We start from the raw sequence: 12718 nt of genomic DNA on the forward strand, positions 1-12718 counted from the left end.
ACAACAGTCACAGTTCCAAAATGAAAACGAAGAAAACCACCGCGTACAAATCCGCGAAGGGACGCTACCAAATATACTCAAAGAACTAAGACAAGCCTGTAGAGGCTGCACAGTCATTACACTATATAGCGGTCATTTATTCTGCTTTGTATTTACACCTGTCTCCATATACATTTTATTTCTTTGTCGGTGGCCACTTGAGACTAATCTCGCCGTGCAGGCTTTCTTGTACCCACTCCAGGTATTCCTTTAGCAGATCTGGAAATGTTGCACTGAGCTCACTGACAAATCTCTCTCTACAAATTTGCACAACTTACACTGAGAGTTGCATTCCCAGGCCATCACTAGTTTTTCTCTGCTGTCCACCGAAGAGGACGCCAGTGCTCCAAGAAGAGACTCTGTGCGAGGCTGTAGTCTGAAGCAAATTTGCGAGATTATGCGTTATAATTACGCTCGTACGGGGCATTAACAAACTGTACCTTGACCAACTCTTGACCATGGTAACGGGAGGAGAAAGCAATAATCTCCTGTAACTGTTGAAAAACGGCAACACGGCTCCCTCCAGGAGATACCTTGCGAACCAGCGATATCTGTCAAGGCCTTCTGGGTACTCCTTTTCTATGACGCCCATGCTCCAACCGTACGGTCCTGATGAAGAGAATAATCCGCTATTAAAGGGTACTCTGCCAACAATCCTAAGACCAAAAGCGCTGCTGAAGCCTCGTTGTTGTCATAGCTCAACATTGTGTTTACCAAAAGTGGCCTTCACAGAACAGAGCACTTTGTCGTCGTCCCGAGAATATCTTGGAGCCGGGTCTTCGAGAGGTGCAGAAAATACACACTGCATCGGGGCATAAACGGGAAGCCAGTCTGGGTCTACCTCTGCTACAACTGTTGGAAAGAATATTCGTTTTATGGAACCGCAGATACTGGTGCACGTCTTACCTCGCATGGACATTACGGTCGTCTCGAAGATTTCCTGATACATCACAAAGAGGGGCTGTTTGGTGCTCAACACTGAGCTGGGGTGGATAAAAACGGGATCATCCACTTCAATGCTCTGGTAATTAAAGCGGACATAAAATATTGTATTGAACAGTATTGACATGAGAATATTAATGGTCCACTAGGCCTACCTTGTATGCATTTCTTGCAATGACCTCTTTATTTTCACTGTGCCGTTCATCATCTGTCAGTTTCCTGCATATGTACAGGACACCACATCACTACTTATGACCACTCTGGCATCCACAAATGTGTAATCTTTGCTAAATTCACCCTGTAGTTTACGTAGATAGTGTCATGCATAGGTAGGGTTCTTTGTTTTCGGGTTAAACCCGATTTTTCGTGATAGTTCCTCCCCGAACAAATTTTCCAGAATTTGGGTAAAACCCGATATCCTTGCGGTCCTTCAACTTGTCGTTCTTGGTAAACCGTCGGAAAAGTGAATCATAATATCAGCAAAGAGAGTTATTTGTGACAACCTATTTGTAATTATTTTTATAATCCCCTCCTGCAGGAGAAAAAAGACGAGCTTTTGTGGAGCTCGGGTAAGTGTTCGAATACCGCGGCCATTCACTATCCCAGTTCCGAGCGGAAATATAAAGATTGTTTCTCGTCCCAGTGTCACAGCAGTAGCTAATTGTTTCATATGCCTTTCATTTCACCCGAAAATTCCCCGGCAACATATCAAACGGAGATCGTAGCGCCCGATTTCTCCCCGAATTTTCGCATGTAAATAGCACCCGATTTTTCCCTCCCGAATTTGAAAAATCATAAAACCCGAAAGCGAAGAACCCTATGCCTAGGGGGTTATCTATTTATAGCACATACTTGGCTACATGGTCACTGAGGCCCGTCATAACAACCTGACGGATCAGCTTCGCCTGCAAGTCGGACGGTGGATCCATCTTCGGGTCCACGGAAAGATTGATATCCGGAATCAGCAGATTTACTGCAAAGCAACCGCACACAAATAAAATTCAGCACTGTTTTTCAAAGTAATGGTTATGACTTCTATCTTGGACACTATTCTTGCAGTTCTAAAGCCAATCCTCCCCCCCCTTGTACTGAGAAAAACAGAGGCAGCTTACGTTCTTTTGTCAACTGGATGCGCAGCTTTCTGACCTCTACCATAGCTTTATAGCGGAGGCCATGGCGTTCACAAAAGTGTGGCGTACATCCCACGTACTCGCTGGCACCCACAGCCTTGAGGAGCACCATGATATCGCCCAACGCCAGAGAGTTCCCCTGAAATCGTACGAACGCAATTGAATAATGACGGAAAGGGCACTGGCCTCATCTACCACTGTGCCATACATAGAGCCTGAAGTTTTAGGGTTTAACCCGATTCTTCCCCGAATTGAAGGTTGCCTCCTTTGGGTGGAACCCGATCTTTACCCGGCAAACTGCCCTCGCTGGGACATCTGTAGGAATGCACGCTAACTTGTTTGGCAGTAAATGCAGTTATGTCACTGTTTGTACCAAACCAGTACAGTTGGTTTGAGTAGCTGAGCCCGATTTCTCCCGGAATTTAGCATACTGGAAGTTTTTTCACCCGAATTTGCATGAATTTTGCAATTTTTACCCCGCAAATTTAGAAAATATATTTCGCGAAAACTTCAGGCTCTACTCATACGTAGGTCCATAGGACACAGCTTTATTTTGGTTCTCACGCATATGCAAACCCCTGTGTTTTGGGGCTTTATGTCTTTTGAAAATCAGGGTTTTATTTCACGAACTATAAAATAGGGGGAAAATAAATGAAATAAAAATGACTGTCGTATTTCGGATGAAGACAGGTTGCGGAGCTGAATGGTCATTGCTTAGTGTTCTCCAGTGCCTGTATCAGTAGCTGAATTTTGTTATAGTCGTGTTCAACTTAAGAAGGAGAAGAAACCTACTCCGTCAACCCTCAAAATATTCACCAAGGTAGAAATTTAGGGGAGTTGGTACATACCCATGAGTAAAAACTTGCAGCCAAAGAGTGGACGGAGACACAACAACACAACAGCGGGAAAAATAAAAAATATTACTGCGCCGCAGATAGGATGGCTGGACACAGAGAGGTCACGGTTGCTCCTCCGCCAGATAATGTAATCCATCATAGCCACTCTGCTTCCGTATTGGCTGTTTAGACAGGCCACATGACACTACAGTGCGTGGTGGCGCTGCAGTATTTCTCCTGGCGCGCTATTGCGTCACCCTATCTCCAACGGCATATATAGCTGACGGACTAGATTTCTTCCTTCAAAGTTGAACATGAGTATAGGTCTGTTACAGCATTTTTTTTAAAAACTTTTACCCTAAGTAAGGATGACAAAAACTGGGGGGCTAAAAACGGATTTTACCACACTGAGCCCTAAAAGAGAATGCTCTACGGGTACAAAAACACCTGCCTTACCTCCCCTGCCCACATCTCGCGCACCTTCTTCCATCTTTTGTGGTTCTCCTGCAGTAAAATGCCGAGGTGAGACACACCAGGGGAAAACATGGCAATACTACTGACGGCACACGCAGACATGGACGCTCACATGTGCTTGTCCATGTTCGGAGACAGCAGGATCGTAGAAAAGCTCCTGGACCGTCATGGCAGAGACGACAGCCACGGTGTAAGGAAGTAAGTTGTGCTGGTGCGACACCGCCAGCATCTTGGCATAGCGGGGGCTTACGGGAAAGCACGACATGGCTCTTCCGAGGGGCGTCACCCTAGAACTCCATTCCCCTGCATAACGTGTGTGTGTAAACATTTGCGCTTCGCAAAAATTGATGTACAGCTCCCGTCAACCTTAATAGTAACACAGGAAAAAAATTCTGTCTCATTTCCGAGCCTCATAAAAGCCACCCTTGGGGCATTGGGGGAATGTTATGTTAACAATGTCCTTGCGTTAAACTAACAGAATAATATTGGTCATTTAAGATTCTCTCATGGCCCCATGGGCTGCTGTATTCGCGCTCGAGAAAGAGACCATATTTTTTTCAGTGTTATTATTAAGGTTGATGGGCTGTACATGTAATGCAGTTAACGTACATTTGGGCAAGTCCTTAAGACGTGCAGGTTTAGGCTGTTGTGTTAAAGCACCCATGAGGATGAGCTTCTTTTCTGCAGCCTGAAACAAATTCACAAGGATTGTACTTTATCCACGCAGTTACTCACCCTGTGTCCACCAATCAAATTGTAGGAACACAGCATCATCATCTCTGCACAATATTTGGTCAGCCTACTTGCTGAATAACACTTATTGCATATTCAACTTGTGCATATTCAATCATGCAGCTCATGTGATAACAGCTTAGACTTGCGATCTTTCCCAACTGCTGCAACGTACCTGCAGTGCCACTTTGTCTGGCGGTGATGGGAATGGGAAATTTACCACTTTGTCTATATTCATCGCCTGTACAACAAAAAAGCAATAAGATATTTTCTGTGTACAAAAGTTACGCGCACACTTGCTCACCTTCATTTGCAGTAAAAGTCCGTCGACGGGCTTCCGAGTTATTTCTGGAGGTGTGAACTTTGGAAACTCGTCATTGTATACTGCGGACGAGTATAGCCTGTGAACAAAATTTCCCCGTCACTCTAGAAATGCAGCCATTTTTTTAAAGATCTCCTAGGGAAAACCAGGGAAGGGTAACGGGTTTATTTTTGTAACAGTTTCTGGTTTCGTTACCGCAATTTTTCCAATTTTTCGTTTCTGATGACCAAATCCCCCGATGACATATCAAACAGAGATCGTCGCGCCCGATTTCTCCCCGAGTTCTTGTGTGTAAATAGCACCCGATCCTCCCCCCCCCCCCCCAAAAAAAAAAAAAAAAATTAAGAAATCACAAAACCCAAAAACGAAGAACCCTAGGCATGTGTCACAGGGAATAGAGTCATCAAAAAAAAAAAAGAAAAGAAGCAGGAAATAAAGAACTATGTACTCATGTCATCACATCACAGTACTAGCCGTTGCCAGAATTCAATACTTATCGATCATTCTTGTTTCTGTTTCCGGTAATGAAGGAACGTGGCATGCATTTCCGTTACCATTACCGTATCCTGTGCAAAGCTGAAGAATGGGATACACGGAATACAACATTATGAGAGCACTGTTCCTAGTCTCGGGCACAGAAAACAATAAAACGATTGCCCATGTAAAAGTTGCACTTTCAGCCTGTGCCAGCCCTATAATCTACACCTACTTCCTGGAAGAGAGCGGTTGCCCCAAAACATAAAAAGCTATTGTAGTAGTCTCGCACCTGTAACAATGACCTGGACACGTTCTACCAGCTCTGCCGGCTCTCTGATCCGCAGATGCCTTGGACACCCACGTTATCATGAAGGCCGAAATGCCAGTCACCTTATCATACACTCGCATTTTCACCTACAATCGGAGAGATAAGAATTTGCTTAGAGAAACCAAAATCGAGAGGAGATTTCTTTTTCTTTGTTCAAACGAACTGTGCTGCTTTACAGGAAGAAAGAAAAGGCGGGAACAAACCTTTCCTGTATCAACAACATATTTCACATTAGGTATAGTGAGTGAAGTTTCGGCAACATTAGTCGCAACAACACATAAACGTGTCCCTTCGGGGGGATGTTCGAAGACCTGGAACAGGGAAACTTTGTGAACATTCAACGTTCGAGAATTAAGGTGACCTTAAATGAATGTCACCTTTGCTTGCTTGTCAGACGGCAGCAACGAGAAGAGGGGCAGAACAGTGAGGGGCTGGTGGACTGCACCCTTTGCCAATGGTTCCGCCTCTCCGTCGTCGTCAGAAGATAAGACACCGTCGTTGGGTTCAGCATCTTTCACTATTTCCTCCAGCTGGCCTTCATCAAGTGGAACAACTGAGTAGCTACAAGGTCAAGACAATGCCAGGAAATATGTATGAATGCGGAGCATATGCTTGAGCTGATATACGTTAGCGAAATACCAACGGCACTTTCACGCATGAGCAATACTTGACATAGGTACTTCCCATCGTACTTTGAAGACAGTCCTGTTAAGACCAGTGACCTTTATATCACATGGGCTACTAAAGACAAATTGAATGCTCTTTACGGCACCTTACATGCAAATGATCCTCACTTTTACTTTACCGTAGCATTTTCGTTCGATCACTGTCGAGATGTTCTATAGCTTGAAAGAATAGCACATGACAGAGAAAATGTGATAGTTTCTCATCATCTCCAGATACTTTAGTGTTTTCAACTCAATGAAAGAGCTGAACGGTATCATAAAAATAATGACTCTTTATCAGTAAGCATTGATAATCGATGCTACAAGCATTTCATACTTGTCTAAGTTGATTCGCCCTTTCTCTTTGGTACTGGTCTTATTAGTGATCGCAGAATCTTCCTCCAACTGCACGTCTTCACCCACATCACTAGAAGATATAGCTGTCTTTGAAGGGGTTACTCCTTGGGGAACAGGATATCTCTTCTGTAACTTCCGGCACAGTGATATTACTTCTTGTTGTCCTGTAACAAATACCAGGATGCCTCCTTCTGGTAGCTGCTGGTGAATCTTGCATACCTGCAAACGTATTGTGCCAAATCAAGATGTAATTTACTGCTCACCGAGACTATGCATACTGTCTTCATGAAAATCTCACTAGGCAGATGCTTTCGGACAGAAACATATCGTGGACGTAGTATTTCGAGGGCCGTGAATATTGTGCGGTGTCACATACATGAATTTCAGAAAAATGACTGACTGAAAAAAATTTTTGTGCCCTCGTTAATGCAAGCCGCACTTCAAGTACCGAATTTGGGGGCTAGTCTGCAAATAAAGTGATGGCAAGAGCTCGTTTTAAATTAACAAGTTTTCCAAATTCTGAAATTTGTAGTTTGGCAAAATAACACATTGTAGAACAGTGCATTACAATTGTGCAGCTGTATCTGAAATTAGTAAAGGACAGGTATAACGGACATAACGGAGCAACGGCTTTGCTCTGTCATGCATGTTTCAGACTAATCAACGCACCCCGCATCCTCTTGGAACAGATAGACTTTCTGCCAACCTTTCTTTCATTAGTTGTGTGTTACTAAATTTATTATACTGCCGCGAATACTGCAAAGTAGGTAATACTTTTCTGTATGCTTCCTGGATATAATCCTCGGGGGACTTTTTATTGAAGTGGATGGTCACCGGATGTTGTCTTGTTTCTACCTGTTGAAATATGAGGATATTTCCAAGATGTGCACTACGAAGTATTTGAGACAGAGTACCTTTATGACTGGAGGCGAAACCTTGAAAAGATGTTTATTTTGGGTAAAATCTTCCACTCTCAGTGTCGCTGACATGATAATCAGCTTCAGCGGTTTACCCCTCTGTAAATTCATAACGGTCGTAAAACGATATGTAATGCTAGTGCTGCGGAAGTCGCAACGTCTAACTCCATTACCTTTCTGCGTAGCGGTACAATCCTCGAAAGCAAGCCAATCAGAATGTCCGAATAAATGCTTCGCTCGTGAGCTTCATCAATGATTACGACGGAGTATTTTGTCAGCAAGAAATTCTGCAAACAAAACGTGAGGAATTGAGAAATGGCATTGCATTCGTATGTAAATGTGGCCATTGGGACACTTGCATTTTGAACCTCCTTGAGAAGCACCCCATCAGTCATGAACTTTATCTTTGTCTCTTCAGACGTGTTTCCCTCAAAGCGAATTTGATAAGAAACAGCACGTTTAAGAGACATTTCTTCTCCCACTCGTTTCGACATGGACACCGCAGCGACTCTTCTGGGTTCTGTGATTCCGATAATGCCGCTTTCACTTGAAGAAGGAAAGCAACCAGATCATAAGGGACTGTTTTGTTTTTTTTCATTGCCCTACCTTGCATAGCCGGCTTCATAGAGGAACTGAGGAACTTGAGTCGTTTTCCCTGACCCCGTCTGTCCACATATGATGACAATATCATTTTCATTTATGGCTTCCATTATTACTTGCTCCTCTGCCAAAATCGGCAACTGAAGCCTAGAAGCCTGTTTGAGAGAAGAAACAGAAAGAAATGGATAAAAACATTGTTGAAACCCTGAGTACAGTACAACTGCTGTCGAAAAAGCCAAACAGCGGCAGGAAACATCACTGTTCCTGCACCTGATTTACGCAGGCACCCCCACCTTCCACCCCCCAGATGTCTGACGACACCCTCTCCCTACCGTTCCTGTGTACCACCTGCAGAGGGGGGCCTTTATTATTTCCGCGTTGAACGCATGTCAGCAATGATACACAAAAGTTGTTACAACTTCAATATAACTGTAACGATAACACTCCCACACCCAATTTTTTGCAACGCCTTCCTTTTGCTTGCGATTCTGTATAAGCCACTTGTTCCCGATGCTTGCGAAGAGGACAATACCAGAGACGGAGACGAGACACAAACACACAGAAAAATGTTCTCAAACAGAGCAGGGTTTAATAGACGACAAACCACTATATATTCAGAAGCCTTCGAAGTGGCACCCATATTTTCATCTTTCATGTTCCTAGGCGAGGCTTGTGTTGAGTTTGTCAGTTTTTGTGTTCCAGTCACAGAACAACTATTTTCTACTTTGTTAGAACCTGTTTGCCACATGTGGACCATGTAGTATTTCTATTCAACTTATCTCTTCCCTGACTGCATCCAAATACGAAAAAATTATACAAATGAGCCACCCAATCTAATATACATAATGCAACAAACAAGTTCAAGTGCAGTTTTAACACATCTTCATTTCATAGGTGCCTAACAGTCTCAAATTCACCCTAGCCGACGCAAGACCAGCAGTCACTACAATAAATCGCGAGAGATCAGCAGCACCAAGAATTCCATAATGAAAACCCCGACATTATGGGAAAATAAATGAAAAAGGGACACACAACACAAGTCTCAACTCGCACAACTCTCTTTTGCCCAGTCTCGGGTTTTCGTTATGGATATCTGCCACCAGCTCGCTTGCTTTCAATCTTTTTTATCGTTAACAGTTAAAGCGGGTTTCATACTTGTATCTCTGGTGACCTCTGTACAGGTATGTACGTGGATGGCTTATGTGTGGTCTCAGTTTGTGCTGACAATGCCTTCTGGAAATCGTCACTGCATTTGGCAATCACAGTTGTAGGTTCCAGTGGTGGAGAGGGCAAGCTACTCTCCCTTCTCTGTGCGTCACTTGAAGTTTCGAGAAGTTTTTTATTCTCCCCTGCACCTGACTCTTCCTCTGGTGCTTCATCTGGTTCACTTTCGTCACTACTTGATGACGTCTGATGGTCGAGAGAAAGCATGTTATCACCGTGGATATGTGGCTGTTTCCGCGGCAGAGGGTTGCTGCCTTTTATACTGTTTATCCTTGTCACGGTTTTATCTTCAGGCTGTGTTGTTGAGGCTAGCTCTGAAAACCTTCAAGAATTGGTGCTGATTAGTCAAGACAATGAAGACTAAGAATAATAATAGTTGTGTGAAACTTAAATTAATGCGTGTAAACCTTTTCAATCCTTTTGTTTGCATGGCAGATGTTGAAATCATCAGAGACAATAATTTGTCTGAGGCTTGATTTTTCTGTAGGTCTTCGAGCAGCTGAGCTCTCTGAAATAAATATTTGTCTTTTTAGCCACTATAACCGGGCATTGAAAATTCGTCCAGGTTCCGTACTAACGTTGGATTTCTTTTTCTTTTTGATGATCACTTTTTCCAGTAGTTTTCTTTTTTTCGCGGAAAGTCTTATTCCCTTCTTCTGAGGGGACGTTTCCTGCTTAGCTTCCTTCGTTTTGCGTTTTTTAGAAGGCAGTACAAGCGCATTACAGCTGTCATACTTGTCTTCTTGAATGTCTAAATCAAGTTCAATCTGCAAATAAAGGTGGCAGCAAAGTCACTTTTTCTTTCGCGTAGTACAAAGGTACGATCAAGCGGACTTGACATAACGTAGCAGACGAAGAGGGCCCACCTTTTCTGCGCTCTGAGTATCGGCAGAGGTAGTTTGGTCAGATCTACGCTTGGACCTTTTCCGTCTTCGATCCATTTTGAGGATTTTATTCGTAAATTAATGATCATAACACAAGTGATTAAAAATACGGATACAGTGTTCCCACAGTGCTACGAGAAAGCACCACAGGCATGCCCAAACAACAACACGTGGTTTTCGACCACCGTTGCTAGACGTAGAGGAGAAAGAAGCCGATGACAGACATGCAATGCAGTAATGGTAGAACGTCATTGAACGAAAACTTGTAAAAAAGAAAACAAAAATGCTTTGTAATATTTAAAAAATACAAGAAACCTGCTTGAAAGAAACCTGCTACAAGAAATATCAAAATTGCTTGGTCTTTGGCCAAATCCAACCATCCAGCACACCAACGCTCTGTGCTCAAAGCTATTTTGTCCTTTTTGGACACGATAGGACTTCGATCCTTATTGTGAAAGGGAGCTCATTATTTCATTCCCCACCTCACCACCAGCAATGGGGTAGAGTATCGCCCCTGGCGATGAAACATGAAACTCCCCATTCATCATCGTTGCGCTGCGTCCACGGAGTAGAAGTAAGGAGGCCGATCTCTCCCCGAGCGCTGTTAGGAGAGTTTCGTACCTAATTCATCGAATATTTGTGGCCGTGTGGCGGCGCTCGCGAACTGACGGAGGCTGGCATCGCGGCTCCTCCCGTAGTTACGCCTTGGTTAGCGCTATTTATTCCGGTTACGAAAAAAACCTTCGAAACAAGAGCTCAAGGATAGCTTGTTGAAGAAACACGTCCATCTTGTGTCCATGCAATTTTCAATATACGCCTTTTGTCTCGAGATGCATTTTATTTAACTCGCAATACCATTTCCTGTGCGCCTTGTGGGAAAGCCGCCGTTACGGGACTCGCAGAGGTGTGTAGTGTGTAGAGTGTAGTGTAGAACAGCGAAGGGAGCCCCGGCTGTTGAACGGCTGTGTACAACGGCAGGTTTTCTTATGTTGGTCGCTTGCTTTCTTTTAATGTAGTGTTACAGCATTACTGTTATCCGCAGCAGATATTAAGCCACAGCTCTACGGGCGCGTTTACATGCAATGTCGATTGAGAAATACCCGTGATGAAAGGTTGTTCTCAGGCTCCTTTTACAGACGTACCCACCATACTTCGTACAGAAATGACTCATGAACACAGGTACGGATACGTTTTTGCGTTTCATTTCCATCTGTTTTCATATAGATCGTTAGCATTTGCCTGTCACATCAAACGCAATCGTAGTGTGTCCGTGATTCAATAAAGGAGGAAAGACAGTGCAGTCGATCACTCAGTCTCTGACTTTTGCTTTTTCTTTCATCGCAGATTTTATCAGTTCCCAGTCGCACTCTGTGATTGTAACTTTGATTGCTTCTGCTGCAGTTTTGTCTTCCTTGCCTTGTCTCCGTGTCGTCCGTTTTCCACCTTACATCCCATGTGCATCCTCATCACGTGTAATAAGATATGACAGATCTTGTTAAGTCATCCTTGTGTTCACAGCCAAGAGCTGGCACAAGAGTCTGTTCCATGTCGTCAACAATGCAAAAGAGCATATCCTCATGCATCCTCCCACTCAGTCTCTTCATTATTATGTTTTCGAGAAATGTTAGCAGGTTCAACAGCTGGCCTGGTGGGAACGTTAGCCTCCCCCTCTCTTTAAAACTAACTCTTAAAGGTATGAAGCAGTTTTTGCTCATAATTTACACAAAATCACGCGTCTGCTGTGCAGCAGACACGGCGCGCTAAACACTGGCGACTTTCGCTTTCTCTGAATTGCAGTGGAGATATGCAATCAGCAAAACAATAGCGGCGTCATATCCTTGAAGTTGGCTTCACACCACAACATTCCAATTTAGATTATCATGATAACAAAAGGTATAAAGTTAAACCAGACTCAAAAGACAACTTCATTCGTTTGTAATGTTTTATCACAGAAGACATTGCCCTTTAAAGGCTTAAAGTCAGTCAGTACTTCTTAGATGCCACTGGAAAGCATATAAAAAACATCGCTTCCAAGTTCTTCGCGAAGTGCTTCTGCTGCGTTTAAACTGACAGTCTCATGCTAGAAGCTTCGACGGCACTAAAATAAAGACAAGCAATTGGGAAGATCATTTTTCGGCGTTCGCGTTCATCTTTGCGAAAACTTTGCTTTCGCTGTCGGTATCCCTTGGAGGTGGCTTCCCCTCATCACTGCTAGTGCCGTCGAGAAGGCTTTCCCACCAAGCTTGGAAACGAAAGCGTTGCTTGCTTCCCCGAATCATACTGTAGGCGCATAATTGACGAATGACAGTTGATACTCCCTCCAGTGAACGTGTTTATTTATCAAACCCAGTTTTAATCCCAGTATTTGACATGTAATATAAGTTCGCACGAAGCGCATTTCTAAGGCATAACTCCAGGAGAGGCCTCCGACCCAGCCTCCGGCAGTTCACGAGCGCCGCCACGCGGCCACAAATATTCGGTGAATTATGTACGAAACTTTCTGGCAGAGTTCGGCCTCCTTACTTCTACTCCGTGGCTGCGTCTTTCTTGCAGACTCTCTTGCTCTCTTGTCTTCGATCAAGCTTCGATCTTGTCTTCGGATCCAGACCCCCGGTCTTTTTTTTGGGGGGGGGGGATCTTTGTCGGAGCGCGTAGTGGGAGAGAGAGGGAAATCCCATGTATAAAATGACGTTTGGGGGGGGGGGCGATCGCCCCCCCTCCCTGTATTCGCCACTATATTTTCGTTGTATAAAGAAGCTGTCAGTATTACTTGATAAATGTTGAAGCACCT

At 43.9% G+C, this 12718-nt stretch overlaps 1 protein-coding gene across 1 annotated transcript; it reads right to left on the minus strand.

Moving 5' to 3' along the window:
- Positions 1 to 106: 106 nt before the first annotated feature.
- LOC135371136 (probable ATP-dependent RNA helicase DHX37) lies at positions 107 to 10108 on the minus strand. The gene is made up of 26 exons (XM_064605164.1): positions 9910 to 10108; positions 9622 to 9810; positions 9451 to 9551; positions 8975 to 9365; positions 7826 to 7974; positions 7579 to 7765; positions 7393 to 7506; positions 7217 to 7318; positions 7077 to 7157; positions 6283 to 6521; positions 5658 to 5841; positions 5484 to 5591; positions 5242 to 5366; positions 4458 to 4554; positions 4329 to 4394; positions 4031 to 4109; positions 3534 to 3724; positions 3404 to 3451; positions 2094 to 2250; positions 1834 to 1954; positions 1137 to 1200; positions 946 to 1060; positions 754 to 891; positions 480 to 648; positions 318 to 415; positions 107 to 258 (listed from the first exon to the last, which is right to left on the minus strand). The coding sequence occupies exons 1-26, from the start codon at positions 9982 to 9984 to the stop codon at positions 176 to 178; spliced, it is 3471 nt and encodes a 1156-aa protein (XP_064461234.1). The 5' UTR covers positions 9985 to 10108; the 3' UTR covers positions 107 to 175.
- Positions 10109 to 12718: the final 2610 nt, after the last annotated feature.

Source organism: Ornithodoros turicata, chromosome 10 (genome assembly GCF_037126465.1).
Source record: "Ornithodoros turicata isolate Travis chromosome 10, ASM3712646v1, whole genome shotgun sequence".
NCBI lineage: Eukaryota > Metazoa > Arthropoda > Arachnida > Ixodida > Argasidae > Ornithodoros > Ornithodoros turicata.